Raw genomic sequence first — 25,090 nt, forward strand, 5'->3', positions numbered from 1 at the left:
TATAGTCATTGCAAAATATAATCATTGAGGGCCATCTAAAATTAGCAACAAGCACTTCCAGCTCTGTAAAACTGGAGTGCATCACTGAAACTGTCCATGAAATATGAAGAGGACAGGACTATCATCCAGAGAGAGACGATGAGGGTACGTGAGGATGGAGAACAGACTGAAAATAGACTAGGAACTCGTGTTGAATATTGATTAAGAAGGCAAAAAAAAAAAAAATTTAATTTAAGTCACTTTATTCATGGAAAATTTGTTAGAAACAATGTTAAATACCAACTGTTTATGCAACAACTTGTGTAATATGGGATGTGGTTGTATTCTAAAAATATTTAAAACATTATATCATTGATGGCTTAAGGTATAATACTTAGGACACTACAAAACTTCTCAGATTTTTTCATTTTTATTTAAGCTGAGTGCTATAACACTGACACTGTCAAATCAGCACTATAAAAGGAAGACCCGGTTTAGTAAAACAAGTGATCAAAATATCCAAAGCCACGTTTAACCTGTGTGGAGACATGTTTAAATGTACAAATGGCAACAAAACAAAACAGAACAAAACAAAACAGCAATGCAACTTAAATTACTCTGAATAAATGTTAAATGAAAAATATTTTTAACAAGGTCTTCAGCCCAGAGTGATAATAAAGGACTTGTAGACCTCCCTGTAGGAATTTCGAAGGAGAACGTACGGGAAGCAGCTCTCCAGCATGTCTTGGCTCAAGAATGGAGACTCCTCCACAATCTAGATGAATGAGTTTAAAAAGGAGTTGTTAATTGTCTAATTATGAATACTTTGAAGATATGTAATAAGTCATTAAAGAAGACATTGCAGGTCTGACCAGCCATTGTAAAGAAAAAAAAATCCTCAGTTAATTAAAGGATCTCTGTGCACTGCCACACCTACCATGTGCAGGAGCAGGTAGATGGACTCTCGGTTTTTGATCTCCATTCTTTCCACGTTTTGTCCCAACTGAAGCAGAGTGGACGAGGCCAGCTGTGGAATGACACGAGGATAAAACGAGACAAATCAAACAACTGGAACATTTTTGCTCTGCTGTGCTTGACCTCAGCTGAAGCAAAAGGTTGGCAGTGTCTTTAGAATGCCCTAAGACTAAAATATTTTCAGAGCTAGTAGAAATCATTTGTCCTCCGGCATATGTCTTTTACATTTACTGAATGTGGCGGGCCACAATGAACAAAATCACCAGTGTTTTCCATGAAATTTTTTTGCTCTTTTTTTGCTCATGATTTCGTGGTACTGTATGAAGCATTGTCTGCTTGTAGTGACCAGTTTTCCCCTCTCGGACAATCAATTTGAATAATTTTTGTAAACATAGTGAAAGTCAGGAATTTTTTCAGTATTGGTTAAAATAATTTTGTGTTGTATTTTCAGCTGAGTCACAATGTGATCTGTGTTACTCACCAGGAGAAACTCCTTGAGCTGCTGCTCTATGTTCTTGTTCTGGACGGTGAACATGGCAGCAGCCAGCTGGTTGATAGCTCTTGCTAAACAGTGGATGTTGTTGTTGTGGCCTAAAGAAATATAAATACAAAATCCATTACTACCACAGAAAAGATGCTTTTGAGGCCTAACAAGTGGAGAAAATTGTTTAATGAACACATAAGAAGAAGTGTGCTGATCGTATTTCCTCTGGCTTACAGGTTAATTTTGTTTCTTTCAAATATGTCAATGGAAAATCGAGGCAAAGAAAATAATCTGTGACAAATGCCACTCTGTCCTTTGATGGAAATCTCAGCTATTGCTCCTCTTAATGTTTTAGTCTAGGCACAGAGCCAGGCACTTAGGGTCAGCAGGGCCACATGCCAAGAGTAACTGTATCAATGCACGTCAGACAAAGTTATCTGTAAACAAAAGTCCCTCGCAGAAACGTGTTTCTCATTAACTGGCATGCTTTCCTTCAGACCGTGCCAGACTGGAAAGTATGATACACAGAGATGCTAATAAGCCTCGTGTTTCAGGGTGGAGTACCTCTTTTATACACTATCAGCAGCTGGTTAATAATGGATGGAAGAACAGTTTATTAGCCTGGAGAATAATTTCAGTCAAAACACTTGAAGCAGCTGAAAGGGACAAATAAATATTCACCGCCATGTTCTCGGTTGTAGAGTGAGTTGGGGTCCAGGGCTAATGTGGGCAGTGACACAGCAATGTAGACAAGCAACAAACGGGACAGCTTGTGCTCCTCATCAGGGGATGTGTTATCTGCAAGGTTTTAAGAGGAAATTATAAAAACAAAACTCTCTGTTCCTGATAAGTAAGCCATTAGTGGACAATGCACCATATTAGGGGTACTAACAGTTTAAATGTTACCTGTCTGCATGTTACGAATAGATGCAACGAGGCTAGGATCGATATCACACTTTAGCCCTGCAGAAGAAGCCAGCTCATAAATGCTCAGAGTTACCTGTAAGGTCAAAAAGCATTAGCAGCAGTGAGTGAACGATCCTTGAGCAAAAAGCATTTAACTTCTTCATGTTCAGCTTTTCCCTTTTTAATCCAAAGGTCTCTCCTTAAGGTACACAACACAATAATTTAATGATTTACCCATCAAAGTTCAAATTTAATGCTTTGTTTAAATATTCATAATTTCTTGTATTTCATACACATTATGGGATGCTGCTCTGTGCTTTGCACTTCATAATGAAACCAGCAACGGTTTACTCTCCAAGGAGTTACACTAAATCAAAGACTAGATGTCTTTGTCTTGACACATAGCTTTTGATCTTGCCCTATTTCTGGTTGCATGCATGGTTGGCCTGTCTGGGCAGAATGTTTCCACTGATGTGGTTCAGAGAGCAGAGCTGCAGCAGCAATCAGACTCTCTCTCACGAAGGCATGAAGGGGCTTCTGACGTCTTTGGGGTTATCCTGGCCCCGGACTGTGGCACGGCTGTCATGCCTCAATCAGAAGCCAGACGTAAGTAAAGTGAGGGAGAGTTCATGAGTCACAGTCACACAGATTGGTCCAGAGGGAGATAAGGAATTTAACTGGCTTGGTACTTAACCAAAAATGTTGTTTCTTTAAGTTCCCCAGCTCAGATCGACTGCTACTTGCCATCTGTTATTTTAATTTATAAATTACGGCACCCATGTACATTTTATATTCTATACTCATAACAAGGTAAATAATGGTAGATGTGCATTTAATGGCATGTTAATGCAAGAACAGTCTAAGTATTTCCACAGTAATGTGACCCAGTGGAAACTGTTGATCATGATGTGATGATTCATGAGCCATGAATATTTGATTACTATACTTTTATTATTCAGTAAGATCTCCATGTAGGATAAAAGCTGGGACTTACCTGGATGTCAGCTTCAGGGGAACTGAATTCTCTCAGGCACTGAATGGGTCCCATCAGGTACGGGCAGTGCTTATGCAGGATCTAAATTACAGGATTATATTATACAACATTACTGAGATCATATATCAAGAAAGAAAAATACCTTTTTCTATCAAGTGGGTAGTTTTCTTTCAACAACGTATTATTCATCTATAATGTGTAATCTTCATTCTGGTACCAAAAAAAATGGTATATAATTATACCAATTATAATTATGTAAGAGAAAAAAAAAACAGTGAAATGCAGTGGGTATTGAAAAGCTATCACAATTTCATATCCTCCATTCCTACACCATGTTCTAAGCACTTTTATCATAAGAAACATTATGTTATCATAATCTTGTTGGACATTACTTCTTTCAGACATTCCTGGATCATTGCTCTGAAGGACAGAATCACACCGATGATGGTCATCCTCTTCAGAACATTCTCTCCTCCTAGAGGTGCACATAAGACATCAGTGCTTTACAGCTGTATTGATTGTAGTGTTTTTATGCACATTCGAGCACAAGTAGAACCTGCAGTAGATCTTATAGAGCAGGGCCCTGTATTACATTACTGCCAGTGAACATGCCATTACTGCAAAGGCTAGATTACTATTAAAAGGGTGAACCTCTGAGTCTGGGAATAGAATACCACTCATTAGATTTTTAATTGCTATTTTTTTATCATTATTATTATTATTATTTTGCAACTACTGGCTCAAGAGAAACATGAGTGAACATATAGTATGTACAGTATGAGTCAAAGGTTTGGACCAGGGTTATTATAGTTAACGAAAACGAACGAAATAACGAAAACTGAAATTGAAAAAACATTGTCGTTAACTGAAATAAATAAAAACTATAATTAAAAGGAAAAAACGATAACTAATTAAAACTGAATTGTGAGTTTACAAAACTAACTAAAACTAACTGAAATTATCGATAAACTGACTTTCATTTTAAGCCTTGTGGATTGATATGAAATCATTGTTTCCGCTCTCCGAGTTTAAGCTGGGAGCGCCACAGGACAACTGTGTGAGTGCGCATGTGCGTGCGCTCACCGCGCTGGTCCGCAAAGTAATTGCTGCGGTCTGCCGAGAAAGCGGCAGAGTCCCGTATGGAGGTTCTTTGAGTACAAACACCTGCACACGACCACAAGGTAATAACACACACAATCCAGCTACACAAGCATAAATGCGGACATGAGGTCGGACACTTCTGTAGGTTGTGTACAGAGGCCGCAAAGACCCTGCAGGTTTAATTAGCGAGCATCTAACCAAGCTAGCTCCAAAACAGAAGCAGCTTCAGGTGGTGAGAACATCAGGATGCAGCTGGATTTGAGCTTTGACTCCTTCAAAGAGTTTGTTTTTGTTTAACACCACATGTAGGCGTTATTAATCTGCTGCACTGATGCTGAAGTTTATTGTGGAGTTTATTGTAGAATTTATTGAGTTTGGGAATTCATGTTTTTCTTTGTTTCTCCCTGTTGATGTTCATGTGTGTCCTTAATATTACACAAATTTAGCATGTCTTGTGAACAGCTGGTTGTTGAATATATTTCTTTAAACTGTATCTTTTGTCAAGTTTTCATTACACAATAGTCACTTTTGCGCCTTGAATCTTGCACCTGATCAGGTATGAAAATACTAAAACTAATACTGAAACTAACTGAAACTACCTAAAACTAAGCATGAAACCAAAAATAAAAACTAATAAAAACGAGCAAAACCACTCTGAAAACTAATTAAAACTAACTGAATTAGAGAAAAAAAAGTAAAAACTAACTAAAACTAAACTATAATGTAAAATCCAAAACTATTATAACCCTGGTTTGGACACACTCACCCATTCATATGAATGGGTTAATGCAGAATAATGGGTTGCCTGTGGAAAAATTGTACAAATAATAAAAAAAATCTTGGAAGAAAGAATTATTATTACGATGTATCTGCGGTGTGAAAGTAAAAAAATATGTACAGTTATAGATTTATATTGAGAAATCTCTTTTTGTTGTTATTACATATTATTGGATTATTGTCACTGATGTAACTAGTATACAGGAATTAAACTGAAATTTGGAATATATAACAATGTTCACATTTTATCAGATAATAATGTTTGTGTAAATGTACTGGTACAGTACCTGTACTTTATATCAGAATATCTATTGTATTTTATTTTGTATTTATGCTTGACCTTCATCTGCAATAGCTGGTGCTTCTTTTTTATTTTTTTGTCCACCACATTAGATAGTTACACTTAATACCTTAACTCAATGCATTTCTTCACTTAGATAAATAAGAACAAATATTTTAGGGGGGCAACATCATGTTTCTTTCAGAAAGCCAAAGTTGTGATTTGTATGTATATGCAAATTGTTAAATCTATATTATAATCTCTGCTTAGAAGAATGAATCTATTGTTCTTCTCCTTCACTTCTTGTTGTTTTTCTTCTTCTAATCTGTTTCATGTTCCTCCGTCTCAGCTTCTTCAGCTTCTCCTCTTCCTTCTTTACACCTTCCTAGAACTGTGCTCAACCTCCTCCATCACATCTCCTCCTCTTATCTCTTCTCTCTGCATAACCCCCTAGTTCTCACCTGTCAGCCTCTTTTTCAGATTGATCATTTCCTCAGGTTTATCAAAGTTGTTCTTCATTTGTACTAGGATGTCCATGTTCTCAATCACCATTTTCTAACAGGAGAGAAGGAAGCAAAATAAGTGCTAACAGTTGGAAGTTGGAACAGGGAGAAGTCATAGCTGTGAAAGATCTGTGTGGCAGTACATTCTGCATCCCGTCATTTCAATCATAGGTGCAAAGTGGTGAGCCAGACACAGCACAGATGTATTAACCATTCTCTTTTGTGTGAAAATCTATTGATTCTCCACCACAGCAAGAGCCAAGGCAGGGGTCACTTCTGTCTGTCTGGCTCTCTGGATTGGTAATTTTCTGGGCCCCAGAACAGAAGCCAAACATTTACTGCACTGTGTGCAACATTCAAACAGTCAGCGAAAAAAAAAAAAAAAAAAAAAGAAAAGTAAATGCAAGAGGTAAAGTGGTTAAAAAAAAAAAAAAAACAGAGCTATGCTTACCAGAAAAAAAAAGTCCCCATTTACTGAAATAATACAGGCTACAAATCTTTAAAGCAGTGACTCATACTGTACCTTCAGCTCAGTGACTTGAGAGGTGATGTGCCACATCAGGTTGTCACTCAGAAACTTCAGGCCATATGCACCAATTAGTTCTGCCAGAGCCTGTAACTCTGTTCAGAAGTTGACAGGAATAATTTAAGAATGATGATAAGAGAGGGATCAACAGAAGCTGAAACTGGTGTTGTTTCCATGTTGGATGTTTACATGGATTCACAAAAGAAAGCTTAGATGAAGACACATTATTTGCAGGAATCAGATACTAAACGTGACTCTCTGCTAGAGGAGAAAACGGACTCACTCAATTTGATTTGTGAGTGTAACTGAATCAGCGAGACAGAAAGGACTATATCTATTAGACCATTCACTCAACTTGACTTCTGAATGAACATGGACAAATAAGGATATGTGTGGTTGAAATTGGAAGCAGTTAATGGACAGGCGAGTGACTCACTGTGAGGCAAACAGATACTCACTGAGGAGTAAATATAGAGAACAAGGATGACATTGTGTGGGGGTGTCTATTGCAGTGCAGCGATCTCCTTTATGATTGCATGTATGCTGCACATGTTTTCCTGTGTGTGTGTGTGTGTGTGTGTGTGTGTGTGTGTGTGTGTGTGTGTGTGTGTCTGTGTGTGTGTGTGTGTGTGTGTGTGTGTGTGTGTGTGTGTGTGCAGAAACCAAGGTCTGTAGTGGAGTGAATATGACCTTAATGTAGTCATAAAGAGGTACATCACTCCTGTGGGGTGGTGTGGAGGTGGAAAGAGATGCTGTGTGGAGGAGAGACATGCTGGAATAATTATGAGGCATGGAGGAGAAAGTGGAGGAGCTGATAAGCAATACTGAAGTTCAAATTATCCAGGCAGGGCAAGAATAAGCTGCATGGCATGGTGTGCGCAAGAAAATACTTCACACTACCACAATGAGAAGCTCCACATCCTCTTGTGCAATAGTGCTTCCTCTACACACAGTCACAGGAGTCAATGAGACACACAATATTTGTCTAAACAGAGTGAGTCATCTCTATGGACTCTGAGATCGTGATCATTGAATCTCCAAACACAGGAGAATTTTTTTGAACCTATCAAGTGTACAAACATGTTTTGGCAAACAAAAAATAAATAAGTAAATAAGAAGAAGAAAAGAAAAAAATGTTTAGCATTTACATCTTTATAATTTTTTTATGCAAACTTTCTCACAGGATAAAATGTGTTAAATATTGCAGCACGGTAATCTGTTTTCAGGTTACACCCAAATGACTAAAAATTCTTCACAATTTGGAGATACTACTGTAGCTTAAATAAATGAAACCAGAGTACAGTGTGGACAAGCTCATAATAAAAAGTTGGAATTGTTGCTATGGAGACTACGGCCTGCAAGTCACTGATAAATGTCTTCTGAGTTACCATCCCATAACAAAGCATGCAATAAAAGACAAAAAAATAACTAGAAATAACATAACACAAAAATGTGCAAAAGGCACAGTTTGTAATGTCAGGTCAATTTTTCCTGCAGGTAAAAAATATAATAATCAAGCTATAGAGCTGACCTGATATATCTGAAAACTCCTCTGCTTTGAAACTTGGTTCATTGTCAGTGGCCTGGCTGACAAAGCAGTGCAGCGTAGGACAGTGGACGATGAGGGAGTTGCTAGCCTGGCGCAAAAGACTCTCGAGGTACCTGAGGTAGAGGAAAACCCACAAAACAAGAAAAACAAAGGTTAAAGAGAGTTTGTGAGAAGGTAAATGGTGGAGGTTCAGGAGGATTTACTTTTGCACAAAACAGCAGATTTTCCTGTGTGCATGGTGGGTTTTTGTTTGTAATGATTTCACTACAAGTGCCATTAAATTTATATACTGTATAAATAAATACACATATTTAGATATTTGTTTTAAATGTATACTAGTGCATACAGTGGATACGCCTATTTATGAGACACACCAGTTTGTGTAGATAGTTGTAACAGTCTGCCCTCCGTGGGAGTCGAGTGGCTGAGTTTGCTGCAGCAGTACGCTCTTCACCAGCCGGGTGACGTCCAGATTGATGTAGGAGGAGAGGCATTGCAGATTGGCTATGTAGGCTTTTATCCCTGCCAGGAGGTCAGAGGGACGGGTGATCTCCTGGGTGGTCTGGTTGTAATTGGCCATTCTCACGATGACTCTGGAGAAACATGTTTAATCAACGTCACTTGTCATTGGGCTGAAGTGGACTGAAGGTGGACAGATGGGACCTTAAAATGGGTTAAACGAGCCATGGTGACTTGGCACTACTCTCCTTAGGTCAGTGCATTCATTGTTCCAAAGCTTCACTGTAATTTTTTTTTAAATTTATTAAGATCTTAATTCTCTCACTTTGTCTCCGTGATTTTTTTTTCTCACAATTTTAGCCACTGAAGGACCCCTCACTGAAAGCATGCCACTCCTCAAGAGAGCTGATAATCATCAGCTAAGGCAGCGAAACTAAGCAAAATATATACAGAGAAACATTAGGTTACCCTGGTACCAAAACCTAATCTAAACAGCAATAAGCACTGAAATGATACAGAGTAAAGGGCATGATGAACCTCTTCTGATATTTTGAGTTGGTAGAGCACAGCGTGTAATGAAAAAAATCTGATGAGAAAGTAGGGCTCACTAAAGTGATGGAAAAGGCACTTAGCAAGAGCCAAATGATTCCCTGTTTGTCTCTAGGCAAAATCAGCCGTGTGCTGTTTTGTCCTGCTCTCTATCAAACCCTGTAAAAATGACTACTTTTTAGGTTTAATACTTCTACAATCTCTGTTCAGAATGAAGGTCACACTACTGCACAGAATGTATACAGTTTTCATTCAGATGGTTTTAACATGGAGTCAGCACTCTGTTAATATGCAAGAGGTAGATTTGCACTGCATGATTGTGTGGTGGCAAAATAAACTATATTTAATGTGTCCTTTTGCACAAAAAGCAGTCAGTAATCATGTCTGTGTAGGTTCTTAGTCATCCAGGTCATGGTAGCCTCTGGAGCTTGAAAAAAAGACAACTGGACTTTAAGTTTTTGAAGACCTTTCACCCCTCATAAGAGGCTTCTTCAAGTTTAAAACCAAAAGGTGGAGAACACCTGGTGTTTAAAACCCAGCTGTGCTTTTGTTGGAAGTCGTCATTGACCCATTATTAATTATGTGTGTCATCACACGAGCCAAGGTGTGAAAAAAGGCATGGATCATTACCACCAGGGGTTTCGGGTGAAAGCACCGTGAGACCTTGCCCCAGTCTATCATGTGACCTATTTTTTCACACCTGATGATTAATAATGGGTTAATGACCTCCTCCAAAGGATACAACCCCCACTAGGGTTTAAATACCTGGGCTTCTTCACCTTTTGGTTTTAGAACTGAAGAAGCCTCTTGGGAAAAAAAAAAAAAAGGTCAGTCACTTTTTTTCAAGTTCTTGAGACAGTCATGTTATTTCTGCTACTATTTGTATATATAATAACCCCGTATCCCCACATGACATACTCAGAAAGACGTGTCTCCAGTTGAGAAATGAGGAACTCTGTGGGAACGACAATGTGGTCGAAAACAATAAAGTCACCACAAAGACTGTAGCAGGAGCAGAGCTCTGTCAGCATCAGGTGCAACTTGTCCATACTAGAGAAAAAGGAAGAGAGAGAGAGAAGGCAGAATGCAAGTCTTTATCTGACAATAACAGATAGGTAACAACTATGTTAGAGAATTTTGAATTATGTCTTGTAAAAATTATACAGTATCTGTAAACTGAGGCCAAGGGGAGGAAAAGCGAATGGGGAGAGAGACAGAATTACAACTTTACTAATGACCTCTCTAAGTACAGTATGGCTATTTACAGAATGTGATCAAACTGTAAAAACACCTAAATAAAATGTGCTGCCAGTAAAACTCTACTGTGGTTCTATCTAATAGTCTACAGTGCTTCCTTTTTAACTTTTACAGGCTTCACTCAGTACCTGTCTACTCTAACACCTTGGAGGGAATTAAAGTCCAAAACCAATTATTCTTTGTGGAAGAGTACGTTCATCCTTTCTTCCTAATAACTAAAAGAATGAAACCCTTGAGGCAGTGAAAGAACTGATTTGATCCTATACTGCTGAGTGTTTATGTAACTGGTCTTTGACTTCAGCAAGCTCTGCTGAGGAAAAAAAAAAAAAAATAAAACATTTTCAGAGAATAGGATTGTGTCACTTACACTCACTTAGACATACTCTAAACATCTGCCAGTTCTCTTAGAGAAAGAGATGGAAATAATCAGGGGAAACAAAGAGAACACTGACTTGTTAGCGACTGTTCTGTCTTTCCTGAGGCTCTCAGCGCCTGGCTTTTCTTTTTGGACCTCTCCTTTTTTTGGCATCGGCTTTTTTTGCTTTCTGTAACGGGCAGCGCTGATGGTCTCCGCACAGTGCTTTGGCAGCAGCTGAGGGGTTATCGAGTAGGAAAATGAATGCAAAGAAAGACAGGAGAGCAGGAAAAGACAAAGAGAGATTGAGAAAGAGTGAGAATGAGGGTGGAAGAATTAAATCCATGTAAGCAAATATCAGGTAACATCCTCAAAAACAAATTATGCGTGTTTTCATTAACATTGCAAAAAATTTAGTCAAAAAGTAACATTTCATCACATTTTTCTCAAAGGATTAAAGAAACAACACAGTTTAATGAAATACAGAATTGCAGATCTGCCTTATCATTTTATCCAAATTCCCAAGTCTGCTCCCTGCCTCCAGCTATGGCAAGTGTGATTATATTTGGATATGGATTTTGGCAGGATAAATCTGTTAGATAATTAGTTTTTTAAGGCCCAAAATAGACTCAGACTTCACCTGATCGCTGAGGTTACGCTGCTCAGCACATATCTCTAACACAACATTACTGGTCTGCTTGGCTATCTGCTCCAAGAAGGTGACACACAGGCGCAGACTCTTCTTCTCCATTGCCTCTATCTAGACACACAAGAAACAGAATCATGCGTGTGCATGCTGGCACACAGGACACAGAGGAATGCATGGGCCAAAGCACAGACAGGTACATTCCTAGGCACAAATGCACTCTTGAAAAAGCTGCTTTAATTAATTTAAGTATTGCAGACTAAGCTGGAAAAGGGTCTATATAAACACATACAGCACAAATCTTCACTCATCCTATGTAGTAACAACAAGGAGAGGTCTCTATTTCTATATAAAATTATAATATTGTCATCAATGTATACAGCATGGTATAGCTGTCATAAACAACCATCCATGAGAGCTACAACTCAAGTATCATGTCTACTGTACTGGCTACCTTTAGCTTGTGATTTATAGCTTGCTCAGCAAATAACTGAACACTGACCTCTTCTGGGCAGATAGGGTCTCCACACTGACTGAAGTGAGAACAGACCAAAGGGAAGGCCATTAGGTAACGCTTCATAGTCATCTCCTCACTGCTTTGGTTAAACATCTTCTCAAAGACACGTGGGTAGAAGCTGTCAAACAGAATAAACAATTATCAATAAAGAGAAGAGAAGAGAAGAGAAGAGAAGAGAAGAGAAGAGAAGAGAAGAGAAGAGAAGAGAAGAGAAGAGAAGAGAAGAGAAGAGAAGAGAAGAAGAAGAACAAGACTGACCAGAAGATGGACAGGTCAGATGTTTCATGCAAGAGGTCTTCTACAGCATCCACCATCTTGGTGTGAAACTGGATCAAGTTCATCACTTTTGCCAAGTCAGGATAGTCCTTTATTGGAAGGGGGGCCTTATTCATGCTTGTGTAGGCCTAAAAATGATGACAATATGATGAATTTTCCAGCCACAAATATAAATGTTACCTGAACTGTATATGACATTTGAGTCTATACAATAAATCTGCATACCTGTAATCTCAGCCAATCCAGTCTAAGAGCTCTGAAATCAAACTCCTCTTTGTTGTCCACTGCAGGGAAATGACAGAGATCATCATCACTATAATTTTTGTTTGTTTGCTTGTTTACTTATTTATTTACAGGTAAATGTAGGTAATGCTCTGTAGTGCATTCTGATTACCTTGTTTGACTGAGAGAGCAGAAAGAGTTGAAACAAAGGAGGTCATTAAGACTGACTCCTCTTCTGGGCACACATAAATGTTCTGCAGTGAAGAAAGAAAATGCTGATGAATGTTACATTTTTTTATTTGTTTCTTTCACTCTAATGCAGTATTTATGTTTTCCACAGCTGATGTGTGTGCACAGACATACTCTTGTTATGTTCCAGTACCTGAATGGTGTCATTGAGAACCAAGGCATCAAACTGTGCCAGGTACTGAACATGGTAGCGCTGAACTACACTGTTGTACTTTATCATGAGACCTCTTAATTTCTCCATGTAGAACAGCAACTCAGCCATCTGACTGGAAAATAAACAAATAAACAAAATAATAAACTGAGACAGAAACATGATTCAAAAGTTGAAGCCACAATAACACTGAATACTGTAGGCAGCTGCTGCATTGTGAACTTGGAGGTAGGGAGAATTTTGAAAGTGAGACTGCCCCTGTTGTAACTTATTGAGGATTTACATTAAGGATGAATGTCAAATGAAAAAGAGATTTTGTGAGAGACATGTCTCATTTATTTCACTGCTACTGCCCTCTGTGTGACTGAAATTTAAACAATAGCAGCCAGACCTCTGCATGCTATCAGCAACACTAGCAGCTCCAGCAGACCACAGCCATAATTTACTTTCTATATACTTACTTGTCAACGTAGTCCTCGGGCACCTTTATCTTTGGCATATTCTCAGAGTGTCTGACAAGCCAAAGGATCTCGTCACGGGAAAATGAAAGGGCCATGATGACAAACAGGGCCTTGGAGATTTGATTGGCACACAGAACACAGAAGAAAAATGAATGCTCAGTTTTGGTTTGGTAGCTGTCAAATTACCATGAAATGTGCAACCACTGGATGTGTGATGTCTAGTGCCAATTATCAGAATGTCATTTTTGAGAAATATCTTGCAATAATGAAGTTACTTTAAATTTTCAAGTCATGTTTCTCGCTGTTCTACCTTCGGTCCCAGAAGTCCAGGTTCATCCTCCAGAACTTTATATAATTCCTTCATTGCTCCTCTCAGAAAGTGCCTCCTCTCTCTGTGCATAGCTCCACTATGCACAGAGTGAAGACAAAATGCACATGGGTTATTGGTGGTTACAGTTTATGTCAAGATAAAAACACATTCATTGAATATTTATAACACAAAAGTCTCAAAAAGCGTGTGATCTCCTGCCAGACTCACCTGTTGAGTAAAACGTGCTCACGGCATTCCTTGATGTCAGCAATTCGTTTGCTATATCTGATGAAAAAGACAAAAATAACTAACTTGATGAAATATTAATTTATGAACCTATACATGTATTAATGACAATGATCAGGAAATGTGTATTTTTCTTGCTTATTAACTACATATTAACCTCAGTTTGGGTTTTCAGTGGAAATTCTTTTATGAAGAAATACTGCACTGTCAGAAACACAGTCTAATTATACTATAAATATAAACTATAAATCATACATGCTGGCTATAATTAACCTTTTTTTATTTCTCTTATCCTTACTTTGATCTATCGGTTGTGAAAGAGACAATCTGCTTCTTTCACCTTTCACCTTCTAATTTGTGTAATAATTAGTATATTATATATATATATCATTATTTTTATATCATGTATTAAATCATCATATATATATATATATATATATATATATATATATATATATATATATATATATATATATGATGATTTAATACATGATTTAATACATGATATAAAAATAATAACAGTAAATACCAATTAAAAGTGATAAAAATTCTCAACCAACTGGTATCAACACAAAAACATCTATGACTCAGTATGAAATGAAAAGAGTAAATACTGACAAAGGTGAATGTGTAATCTACTGCGGGAGCTGTTTCGCTAACATATTTTATAGCAGGCATCAAATGCTGCTCAAATCATGTGAATTTAACACCTCTGTCACCATTAAACAATCTGATGTTACCAAACATATCCTCATCCATCGTCATCCCCAGAGCACACCACATGGGTCTGAGTCCCCTGCACTCAGACACAAAAGCATAGCACTTGAGGTAAATAAACACATAGTATAAACACAACTTTAGCTAAGGCATATTCAAGGTAAGACAAATTTCACAAGTGTCAGCATCTTTCACACAATCTCACCTCAAGGTGTGTTAGATGATGATTATCCTGAGCCCAGAGGCTTGGAACAACTGGGAGAAACTCAGAACATGGCAGACCAACCCACCTCTGCAACTGAGGGAAATGTCTCTGAGTTATCAGCACTAGAATCTGATCCAGCTCTAGCCGAGTTAGATCATCATCATCCTGAGCCCAGAGCCTTGGAAGAACTGAGAGAAACTCAGAACATGTAAGACCAACCCATCTCTGCGACTGAGGGAAATGTCTCTGAGTTATCGGCGGTAGAATCTGATCCACCTCAAGGTGAGTTAGATGATGATCATCCTGAGCCCAGAGCCTTGGAAGAACTGGGAGAAACTCAGAACATGGCTGACCAACCCACCTCTGCAACTGAGGGAAATGTCTCTGAGTTATCGGTAGTAGAATCTGATCCACCTCAAGGTGAGTTAGATGATGATCATCCTGAGCCCAGAGCCTTGGAAGAACTGGGAGAAACTCAGAACATGGCTGACCAACCCACCTCTGCAACTGAGGGAAATGTCTCTGAGACACAGGAACTCTCTGGGAGTACATCCTTTCCCTCTCAAACAGTTGAAACTCAGAAAAGGAAAGAAGCTTAGAGGCACGAAACAACTGAAAAAACAAAAGGAAAAAACAGAAAGAAGAAGGAAAGTAGAAAGTCTGAAAAACTAACCATGAGGTCTTCAGATCACAATGGGGAAAATCAGGAAAAAGTCCCTGATTAAAATTCAGCAGAAGAGGGCAGACCAACCCACCTCTTCGACTGAGAGAAATGCCTGTGACACACAGGAGCTCTCTAGAAGTACATCCTATCTGAGGGATGAAATTCAGAATAGGAAAGAAGGAAAAAGAAAGAAGAAGCAAAGAAGAAGAGAGGAAGAAAATCCTGGCCTCAGGCTTGTTTCCAGATGTTTGAGAGGAGATACTACCGTCTACAGTTTTCTAACTGAAACAGAAGCTCCTTAAAAAGTTTATTCTGGAGCCAGAGCTGTTGTCCTGTGTTTTGGCTGAGGAACAATTTTTATCCTGATGGATCAACTGCAGGACTGCAATTCTACAAAAATCTTCCATGGTCTGGCAAAGAAGTGCAGCTCTCATACAGAGATTGTTGGCTCCAGAACGACTCAGAATAGCTGCTAAAATTTGTATTCATATTATTGGTAGTAGAAGACCTATTTCAATTGGTTTGTACTCTAAATTTTAGATGTAGTTTTTATATAACCAAAACAGCAATTGCCCCAAGTACATTAACCCAACCAGTCATGACAGACAGCTGTCCCTCCCTGAGCCTGGTTCTGTCGAAGGTTTCTTCCTGTTAAAGAGGAGTTTTTCCTTCCCACTGTCACCAAGTGCTTGCTCATAGGGGATCATTAGATTGTTGGGCTCCTCTATAATACTGCTGGGACTCCGCAGTATTATAGAGGCTTGGGGAAATTGCTGTTTTAAACTGAATTTACATAAATAAACTTAAAAAAAAAAAACATATGCAAGAGAGAAGAGTTTTTTTTTTTGTCTCACTCCTGGAGATTGGCCACATGTATTGAAATTTAAGGAAATGGGAAATTTCTTCATATGTACACATTTATGGTGCAGAAGAACAAATGAAAGTGCACAAGGAACATGTTTTTGAAGGCAAAAAGAGGAAGAAGAAGAAGAAACCCTAAATAGTTTTGCCTTGGTAACCAGAAAAAAGAGGATGGAGCACGGAGCGCTGCTGCTTCTTCAGGATGGAACTTCAGACTACTAAAACATCCTCAGACTTTTAAATATTCCCCCAGTTCACCGTGGTTTCATTCTCTCTCTCCTGTTGGTCCCCTTACCTACATTCATTGTGTTTCATCAGTAAAAGAATCAGTCACTGTGAAATGCTGGTTGAAGAATTTATAGAATTTATCCCCTGCTTATCTATGTTACAAAAACACAGGTTGGTCTGCAGAACTCCACTTTTGGAGCCCGCCTGTCATAAAACGTCCTAAAATACAACATGAGGTTACAAAGTCATGTGACCCAAAGATGTTCCTGCATCCAACCACCAAGGTCTCAAGCATATATGAGGATTGGCTATAACAGGCCTTACCTTTACTCCAGTAACCTTATTCATTAATTCAGTGTGTGTGTGTGTGTGTGTGTGTGTGAATCACATGTGAGATACATTTCAAAATCAGTTCACCTTTGCTAACTTACTGATATGTGTGGGTGCATTATCTTGTGCTCATGGTGCTATGTGCTATTTCTCACAGTCCACACTGCAGTAAAAGTACACTATAGTAGTGTATGCTGCATACCCTTTGAAGTTGTCAAAGAGGTCCTCTGTGACCTTGTGTATGTTGAGGGCTTCATCTCTTGTGAGAGTCAAGTAGACACCGCTTCGCAGACCCATTTTCCACAGTTCCTGGGAGGCTTGGTTTGAATTCAGGCTTGAGTGGCACAGCAGGAAGCCAACTACAGGAAAGACAGTTAGCAACTATTATCAAACTAAAGGAATATAACTCTTTCTTTCTTTCTTCTTCTTTCTTTCTTTCCTTTCTTCTTTCTTCTTTCTTTCTTTCTTTCTTTCTTCTTTCTTTCTTTCAAGAAAAATTTGCTAATTTTTCCCCTTAGCCAGTGCATTGCAGACATGGAAGCAGAGACAGAAATGCAATCTGCACTCTATTTACAATAGTTAGAACTCTTGCACTGTGAATACATCTTGTATTGTTTTTCTGTATGGTAGGCACCCTTTGTGTTACCTACACTTCAACTCACCTAACATGGCTTACTTTGTAGACATCCTATAATTAGAACAGTTTAGTGAGTGAGACTGAGACTATAATTTCACTTTTGTAGTGTCTCACAACACTTCTGGTTTTGTGTTAGAATATTACTAGTTACTACCTGTCAGACCTATCATATTATATGAACAATGATCAAAATGAATGAATAAATAAAAAAACAAACTTTAACAAGAGTAGCCTATAGAGAACATATAGAGCTCTTCTTGTAAAAGCAAGTATGTTTGGTACAACAATGCATTTGGATTATAATTCCGTTTGGTGCCAGACATGACAGGCTTTTAAAAAACAAAATGAATATTACTAGTTACATCTATATTTCATGGTATTCCATGTTTGATGTTTTGTGTTTTACAAGCTATTGGGTGTACTGTCTAAATTTACTTCAGCATTAACAATAGTATCATCTTCTTCTTCTCCTTCTTCTTATTCCTTCCATCCTTTCTTGCTTACTTACAAAAATATAGGGTGTGGGTTTCTTTAATAATTATATCTGCACTTGAGGTAAAAGAAACAAAAAGTCTATTGCCATATCTCCTTTCCTTTCTGTTTGTCTAAGTTTTCAACATCAGCTTTACCAAAATAAAATATTCAGCATCATTCATTCGTGATCAAATTGTTATGATGTTGAAAAGAATCTCAGTAACACAGCAAGCAGCACAGTTCTGAAGAAAACCAGCGATTCTTCTGAAAGGAATTCTTTCATCTTCTTTCAGGTATTCAAGTTTTGAGCCACTACTAATTTCTTTTATTTTGCTTCAGAGCAGTCAGATGTTCTAGTAGTTTTTTAAAGCGTTCTTGAGCAGTAGCTCTCCAGGCTTTCTGAAGATATTTGAAAGTTGTTTGTTTTGCCTTTTCACTCATTTTCATTCCAGTCATTGTATCTGACCATTTTCAGAAGAATGTTTTTTGTTAAGCCACTTAACACTGACCTATGAATCAGTCAAGAATAAAAACAAAATGCATCTAAATCAAGGGATGAACCAGTGTTGTGTCTACACATAAGAGCTTAAGAATGGACCATTTTTAAATTGTATCTTTAGGCACTTTGTTACTAACAGGCTGTCACAAAAAGTGTGTTCTCATTTCTTTAGTTCATTCTACAAAAAATGCCAAAGATAACACAGTTTGACAAGTATTAAATAGTAGTTTTGCACCAGTAAGGTAATTCCCAAAGAGCTATAGCTGATCTCTCACACTGTGCAGTATGTCCTGGATTGTCAGCTGAACCATCTACTGTTTGCTGAAGCTTTATCAGAAGCTTCATCTCTGATTTTGAGCAATTTTTAAGGAAGGGAAGGTAGAAAAGGCTGAGGAATGCCAAATTAGAGCCCAGACTGCAACATTATTGAAGCAGTGAGAGAAGATCTTGACAGAGAACAGTACAAAAGGCAGCCAACATCCAAACGAATGCTTTGAATGCCCTTCAAGAAGCCTGAAGAACTATTCCTCAAGACTACTTAAAGACATTACAAGAAAGCTTACATAAGAGACTTCAGGGTGTGTTGAAGAATAAAGTGGTCATACCAAATGTTGACATTTAAGCTCATTAGAATTGCACGAACTCTGTTTTCATCTTATAGACTGCGTTTACATGTTTCAACAAATCAGTGGATCTATTTCCAATAAATGAGTTTTGGCTCAAGAATTTTAAACAGTACTGTAGTTTTGTTAGCGTGTGCCCATTTTTCTTCTGTGTTTAAGATGCCAGTTTATCCAATAGGATCTCAAACAACTTAAATGCTGCTACAAATTATGTTTAAATTGAAAATTAGAAAAGGTGACTTTCAGGATAAGAAACACTTACTAATAATCCAACGCTCCATTGTCTCCATAGACAGGTATTCACACGCCATCTGTAGTGGACAACAAACGTATTAACTGCCACAGACACATTTACTTTATTAAAATGGCTACTTCAAATGTAAGCCAACCAGCTGTTGTACTTCCCTTTTCTATGATTCTATTTTTCCTTTTCAGATGTAATTACTGCATCCCAAGGTGTATATTTTTTGTAAGATAAAAATATATTCAAAACGTAGACAAAAAAAATAGAACTCCCAATGTAAATATTTGACCAAAAAAATACATTTGCCCTTAATGTTGGCTGTGAAACCTTCTCATATTTTCTCTACATCACTTCTCACTCTGTCAGAAATAAAAACAGGAGTTGAGGTTATGAGAGGGTGGACTCACAGTGTCACAACAGGCTGGGTCCAGCATGGCAGCTGGAGCACTGAGCAGGCTGAGGAGCTGGGCGCTCCGCCACTGCTCTGCTGGCAGGTTCCTCCGTGGGTAGACCATCTTTAGTGAAAGCAGTGCTGCTGTCACAGACTGACAGAGGGAACGAGGTGGAAAGGACAGTGAGTGAGGAAGATGGATAGAAAGTGAGAACATTTAAAAAGCCAAAAGGACAAAATACTGAGAGATGGCAACACTTTAAAACAAGGCTCATAAATATCAGTTTGTTTTGTTGCACACACACGCGGGCATATTTCACGATGACCCACAAGTAAATCCTTTTAATGGTTCAGCATTAAAAAACAAATTAGTGGAGAAAAATAGCAAAAATAATAGAATGTCTTTTGATTGATGGAGTGGTGCAGCCACAAAATAACTTGAGTAGTGAAGTAGTGAAAAAGAAAAACAAGGGGGAACAAAAACTTTAATGTACTGTATTTAAAGTGTACCTTTGGACAATTTTTTTTTTTAACTTTACCCTTGTATGAGGGCCAAACTCCTCAGTGAGCTTCTTCCAGGGATGGTCATATTCCAGAAACATCTGGCCAAGCCGAGGGTAGGAGGGGTCACTGCAGGATTCACAATCAGCGGATGCATAATAAGAAAAAGAAAACTGATATACCAATGCCTCACAATATTATGTCAATCTAACCTACAAGGGAGAATAAAAAAGTCAGATTTCAGATATTTATATCTCAGCTGTATATCTGTATATTCCCTTCATATCTGTATTGTGGTGTTTTATGCAACTCACTTTAGGCTTGCTGAAATAATTCAGAATTTGTGGTCTTCCATGAGCCAAATAAACTGTGGCTTTTACAGTTAGTAAAATGTATGTGTTTGAGTCTGCACCCAAAACACTAAAAACAGTTTCACGATTTTTCCCACCTGCTTCCATTTGTCATCTCGTGGGCACAGTTGAACATGCCCACAAGAGTCTTCTTATCATCGATGCGAGAGAGCGTTATGATAACAGACGTGTACGTGATGATCAGATCCAGGTAGCTTTTGGTGAAGTCAAAGTTGGTCGCCTGAAATCACAATTTTGGTATCATCATTTGCACTAAAATTACTTGCCATTCAAGATAATGCACACTTAAATTATTAGCATGTCTGAGTGAACCACACAGTAGCAGTAACAGAAGGAATGAAGAGGCAAGAAAAAGGGAGACAGATTCTCAAACTACCAGTAGGTGTTGTTACTGAAATACTGCCCACACAGTAAATACTTACAATATCAAAGTAGCACTGACAGGCATCTATGGTGTTCAACAACTCATAAACATGGTCCTGAATGGAGAAAGGAGGATTGGATTACAAAAGAAAGCCCTGCATAATAAGAAAACATGCATCTGGCGCATTTTTATAGAAGCCTTTATGATCATGAATAATTTGTATATACCTAAATCTTGGTGATTGCAGTTTTACAAATACCATTAAGCCTTGGCATGGCTGAAACCTCCCTCACAAAGAAATATGCAAATTTCAAGAAAGGTGTTAAAAACTGAACCAACTCAGACTGAGCTAACTGCCCTTGGTATTTGGAATATAATCAATTGCTTTCTTCGGTCACAATAAACCACTCTATATGGAAATGTATTTTGTGAACAAAAGGGCTAAAATATTGCAGAGGGAGGCAAGGAGACAAAGAGCAGTTTGTTTACAACTATCACCACTGCCCTCTATTTTCAGATTTGGCTTTTTATATACAGTGTTGTGCAAAAGTCTTGAGACACAATCAGACACTTCCCATAGTGGATCAAAATCTGATGGTACTTTTCTGTGTTCAGGAGTCCATCAATTTTAACAAGATCACCAACACCACTGGATGAAATGCAACCCCAAACCATGACAGGGTCTCCACTTGACCTTCTCAGTACATGTTAATGACGACTTACACCAAAACCTTCAAATTTGGATTCTTCTTTTGACCTGATTGTCACCGATTTTCAGTTCAATTCTTGTGTAATTTAGCATATCTCAGCTTTTTCTTCCTATTTCTCATCCTTAAGAATGGCTTCTTGACAACAACTCTTCCAATGAGTCTATTTCTGATGAGGCTTTTTGTGGAATCAACTAAAGAAATTAGAACAAACTGTAATTTTGTGACATGCTGTTAGTAAAACAGTGCCTAAAGATACAATTTAAAATTGGTTCTTTACTAAATTGTCCTAAAAGTGAAGACACAACACTGGTTCATCCCTTGACTTAGGTGCCTTTTTATGCTTAAATGATTCATCGGTCAGTGTTAAGTATCTGAACAAACAAATCCAAAGAAAATCTTTGAATGAGCTCCAGAATGCCTGGAGAACTATTGCTCATGACCATTTTTAAATTACTAGAAGGTCTGGCTGCTCTGAAGTAAAATATAAACAAAAATGAGGGGTGACTCCAGACCTTTGCACAGCACTGGATAAGAAATGACACACAGCTCATTTTAATTCTTCTATTGTGACTCTTTTTTTTTTTTTTTAAATCATCATATGTTATGTTTTAACAACAAAGTTAAAAAAAAAAAAAAGCAGCTGTGAAATTTAGCATGTGACATTTTTACTGAAACAAAGAAAATGAGGCATGCACGTGAGATGATGTGAAAAAAATAACAATGATATTCACCCTGAACTCAATGACATCCAGGAAAGATTCGTAGTAGCTCGCCGTGGCAGTCAGCACTTCAGATTTCTGTCGCTGGATGTTGGTCAAATTTTGCTGTAATAACCACATAATAAGAAATCAGAATGTAATTAAAACATCAGTGGTTTGATGTGAGGTGACCTTTAATTTAATTTAATGAACATATACAGGTAGCATACCAGTAAACTTGTAAATACTTTAAAATCCCTGACAGAAAGCCACAGGGTAGCATTGTTTTCATGAATCAGTTATTTTGTGATAAGTTAATCTTTCTGTTACAGCACAGAACAAAGCATTTTCTGCCACAGTTAATTACATAGGATAATGTTTTCATTAGATCACATTCTGTAATAATTATTTACCAACTGGGAAGAAACAGAACCTCTATAATCAAAAGCTAACAAAATAAGAAAAAAACACAGAAAGAAAAACAGAAAAAAAACTGTAAGTTTGCACACATGTTGTTTGCACTTACAATGTTTCCTCTGAAGTCAATGTTGGGGAATTTCTTATTAATATACTTGATGGCAGACTCCATGGCTTTTTCTGTCAGGAAGGAAGGCCGCAGTTTGGGGTCTGCACATGACTAGAAGGCAGATGTGGAGAATAAGGATACAATGATTTTCAATTTGCACAATATAGTCTATGTCATGTTTTCACATTTCAGTTTCATACCTTTTTTTCTTTGTTTTTGTTTTGAAGAGCAGCTAGTTAAAGGTTAGACAATAATGTCTGTGACAAGAAAACCATTGCACTTGCCAGTGCTTTCACTACCTCTTTAAACAACGGAGGTGGTATTGAGAAAGAATGTTAACATCAAACTGTTCCTGTAGGGCTGTTTAGAAGTCTCTTTAAATGTACACAAATGTAAGTGCAGAAATAGAAAAATGCATGCATGCTCAGCAATTTCAATGGTGTATCCACTTCCCTCTTGATGAACAGAAACATAAAGTATGAGCATGCACATGGATACGTCATGTGCCAAAGTGTGTGGGTTGTTGACAGGAATCAGCCAGTCCCTCTAATCATTTTACAACAGTAAAGACCCATAACTACAGACACAGATGTGGCTAAAATGATTAATTTTTTTGATTTGTTTAGTAATTTTACAGCGAGAGTTTTACAGCTTTAAGTTCTAACTGAAATTAGAGCACAGCACAGCACAACCCAACTTCCTGTTTGCACTTCCTCTGCTTAAAAATAAGTTCAGTTAGAGTTACAGCTGACAGTTTTGTCTGTATACGGCAAAGACAGAATACACACAAAACAGTGCACACAGCATGTAGTTTATATCTCTATATCTTATAACCCAAGTTTAATTTAGTTCTGAAGAGCTTCTTGATTTGATCATTTGTGTATTTCATGTCATCTCTTCTGGTATGGCTCCTTTTTAGAGTCTGTTACTTCCGTGCATTAAAAAGGAAGCATATTAACATGTTCACCTTTTACATTGCTGATAAGTACTGTTATTATTTACACTGTAGCTACAAAGATGAGGTGGATAATTAATGAATTATTCTCTTCTAACAGTTGTACAGAAACCAATTAGAAAATCATTTGAAATAAGTTTCAATTTCATGTTAATTCTAAGCAGTGAATCAGTGTGTTCTAACGTGTTTACTCTTAGATATATTTTTATTGTGTAGTAATTCACATTTGAACCAAAATAAATGAAATGGAAAAGAGGTTCCTTATTTCTCTTCTGTAAAAATCCACCATTTGCCTCTTAACTCTTTCTCTTTTCCCTCACCTTCTTAATGTAGTTCATACGTATTAGCACCCCATTCCCTCTCTCATTGAGGATGGTGAGTTTTTCAGCCAGTTTCTGTTGGTAGTCCATGGCTCTGGGCGCACGACACCTCTCCCTCCGTCTGAGCCTTGGCCTCCTGGACCTGCTTAGCGGTTGAACCCTGGGAGACAAGTGCACATAAGTGCCTCACCCTGTCACTGGGTCACATGGGGCCCTTTATGTAGGCGGAGCCAGGAACTCAGCAAAGTGGAGAGTGTGAATCATATCAAGTCCTATGCATGTTCAGTCAGGTTTTACCTTGATTTGATTTAGTGTAGCTGAAAGTACATAAATTACTTATTATGTTAATATTTAAGTTAATGACAAATGGTTCGATCCTCCTTGGTGAACTTAGACTGCTTTGTTGTCTGCAGTGCTTTTCACTTTTGCCTGTTTAAAATAAATAAATAACATACTGTGAGCAGAAAAAGGGAAAAAGTTACAGTAAAATTATTTTAACTGCATTTATAATGACTGTTTTAAATACAAAACTTTGAAGAACTATAAACTAATAAGTCAACATCAGAAAAGTAGGAGTGAATCTTCTACTTAAACACAAGGGGGCATTATCTATCCACTGAAGCTCCCTGGGTGCATGAATAATTGGGGGATCAGATATGCAATCAATGCATCAGTGACAAAATGGCTTAACATAATGCATGAATCTTAAAAACTGCAATATTCTAAAGCAAGTTTAGAAGCACTAAAATACCTTTGCCAGTATGCACTTAGAGTTAGCTACAGTGTTTGCTGCAAAATGAAACCAACCAGTCAAGCAGTAGTTTACTGTAATGAAACTGCACTGTACTGCAATGATATCAGAGTATTTATAAAATATTGTTTTAATCAATGTATCACCAACTGTTACTACAAACTGTTGAGTTTTTGTTAACTTTTGCTAACTCTTGCTATCCTGTTTTGACAGCAGGCCAGAATGAACAAACCAAACATCGGATCTGTA

General features: G+C 37.8%; 1 protein-coding gene across 1 annotated transcript; it reads right to left on the bottom strand.

Annotated features, from left to right (window-relative positions):
- Window positions 1–245: 245 nt before the first annotated feature.
- On the bottom strand, window positions 246–24,254 carry nckap1l (NCK associated protein 1 like). Its single transcript, XM_030729174.1, has 31 exons — window positions 24,091–24,254; window positions 22,816–22,926; window positions 22,323–22,415; window positions 20,940–20,996; window positions 20,595–20,737; window positions 20,185–20,275; window positions 19,662–19,799; window positions 19,273–19,321; window positions 16,980–17,136; window positions 13,755–13,811; window positions 13,527–13,623; window positions 13,217–13,326; window positions 12,738–12,870; window positions 12,528–12,609; window positions 12,359–12,417; window positions 12,116–12,261; window positions 11,843–11,975; window positions 11,335–11,454; window positions 10,792–10,931; window positions 10,001–10,132; window positions 8,449–8,667; window positions 8,057–8,187; window positions 6,523–6,620; window positions 5,958–6,051; window positions 3,731–3,813; window positions 3,339–3,419; window positions 2,345–2,438; window positions 2,120–2,236; window positions 1,436–1,545; window positions 917–1,006; window positions 246–754 (listed from the first exon to the last, which is right to left on the bottom strand). Exons 1-31 carry the CDS (start codon window positions 24,178–24,180, stop codon window positions 638–640), a joined length of 3,372 nt encoding a protein of 1,123 aa, XP_030585034.1. The 5' UTR covers window positions 24,181–24,254; the 3' UTR covers window positions 246–637.
- Window positions 24,255–25,090: the final 836 nt, after the last annotated feature.

This window comes from Archocentrus centrarchus, chromosome 5, assembly GCF_007364275.1.
Source record: "Archocentrus centrarchus isolate MPI-CPG fArcCen1 chromosome 5, fArcCen1, whole genome shotgun sequence".
Taxonomy (NCBI): domain Eukaryota; kingdom Metazoa; phylum Chordata; class Actinopteri; order Cichliformes; family Cichlidae; genus Archocentrus; species Archocentrus centrarchus.

What these genes read in the sequence shown, in the direction of transcription:
- nckap1l (XM_030729174.1), bottom strand. Translation starts at nt 24,180, where the DNA reads ATGGACTACCAACAGAAACTGGCTGAAAAACTCACCATCCTCAATGAG. An exon ending in GAGCACGTTTTACTCAACAG is followed by an intron (nt 13,624 to 13,754) that starts GTGAGTCTGGCA and finishes CTCTGTGCATAG; the next exon opens with TGGAGCTATGCACAGAGAGA. An exon ending in TATTCGTAACATGCAGACAG is followed by an intron (nt 2,237 to 2,344) that starts GTAACATTTAAA and finishes AAAACCTTGCAG; the next exon opens with ATAACACATCCCCTGATGAG.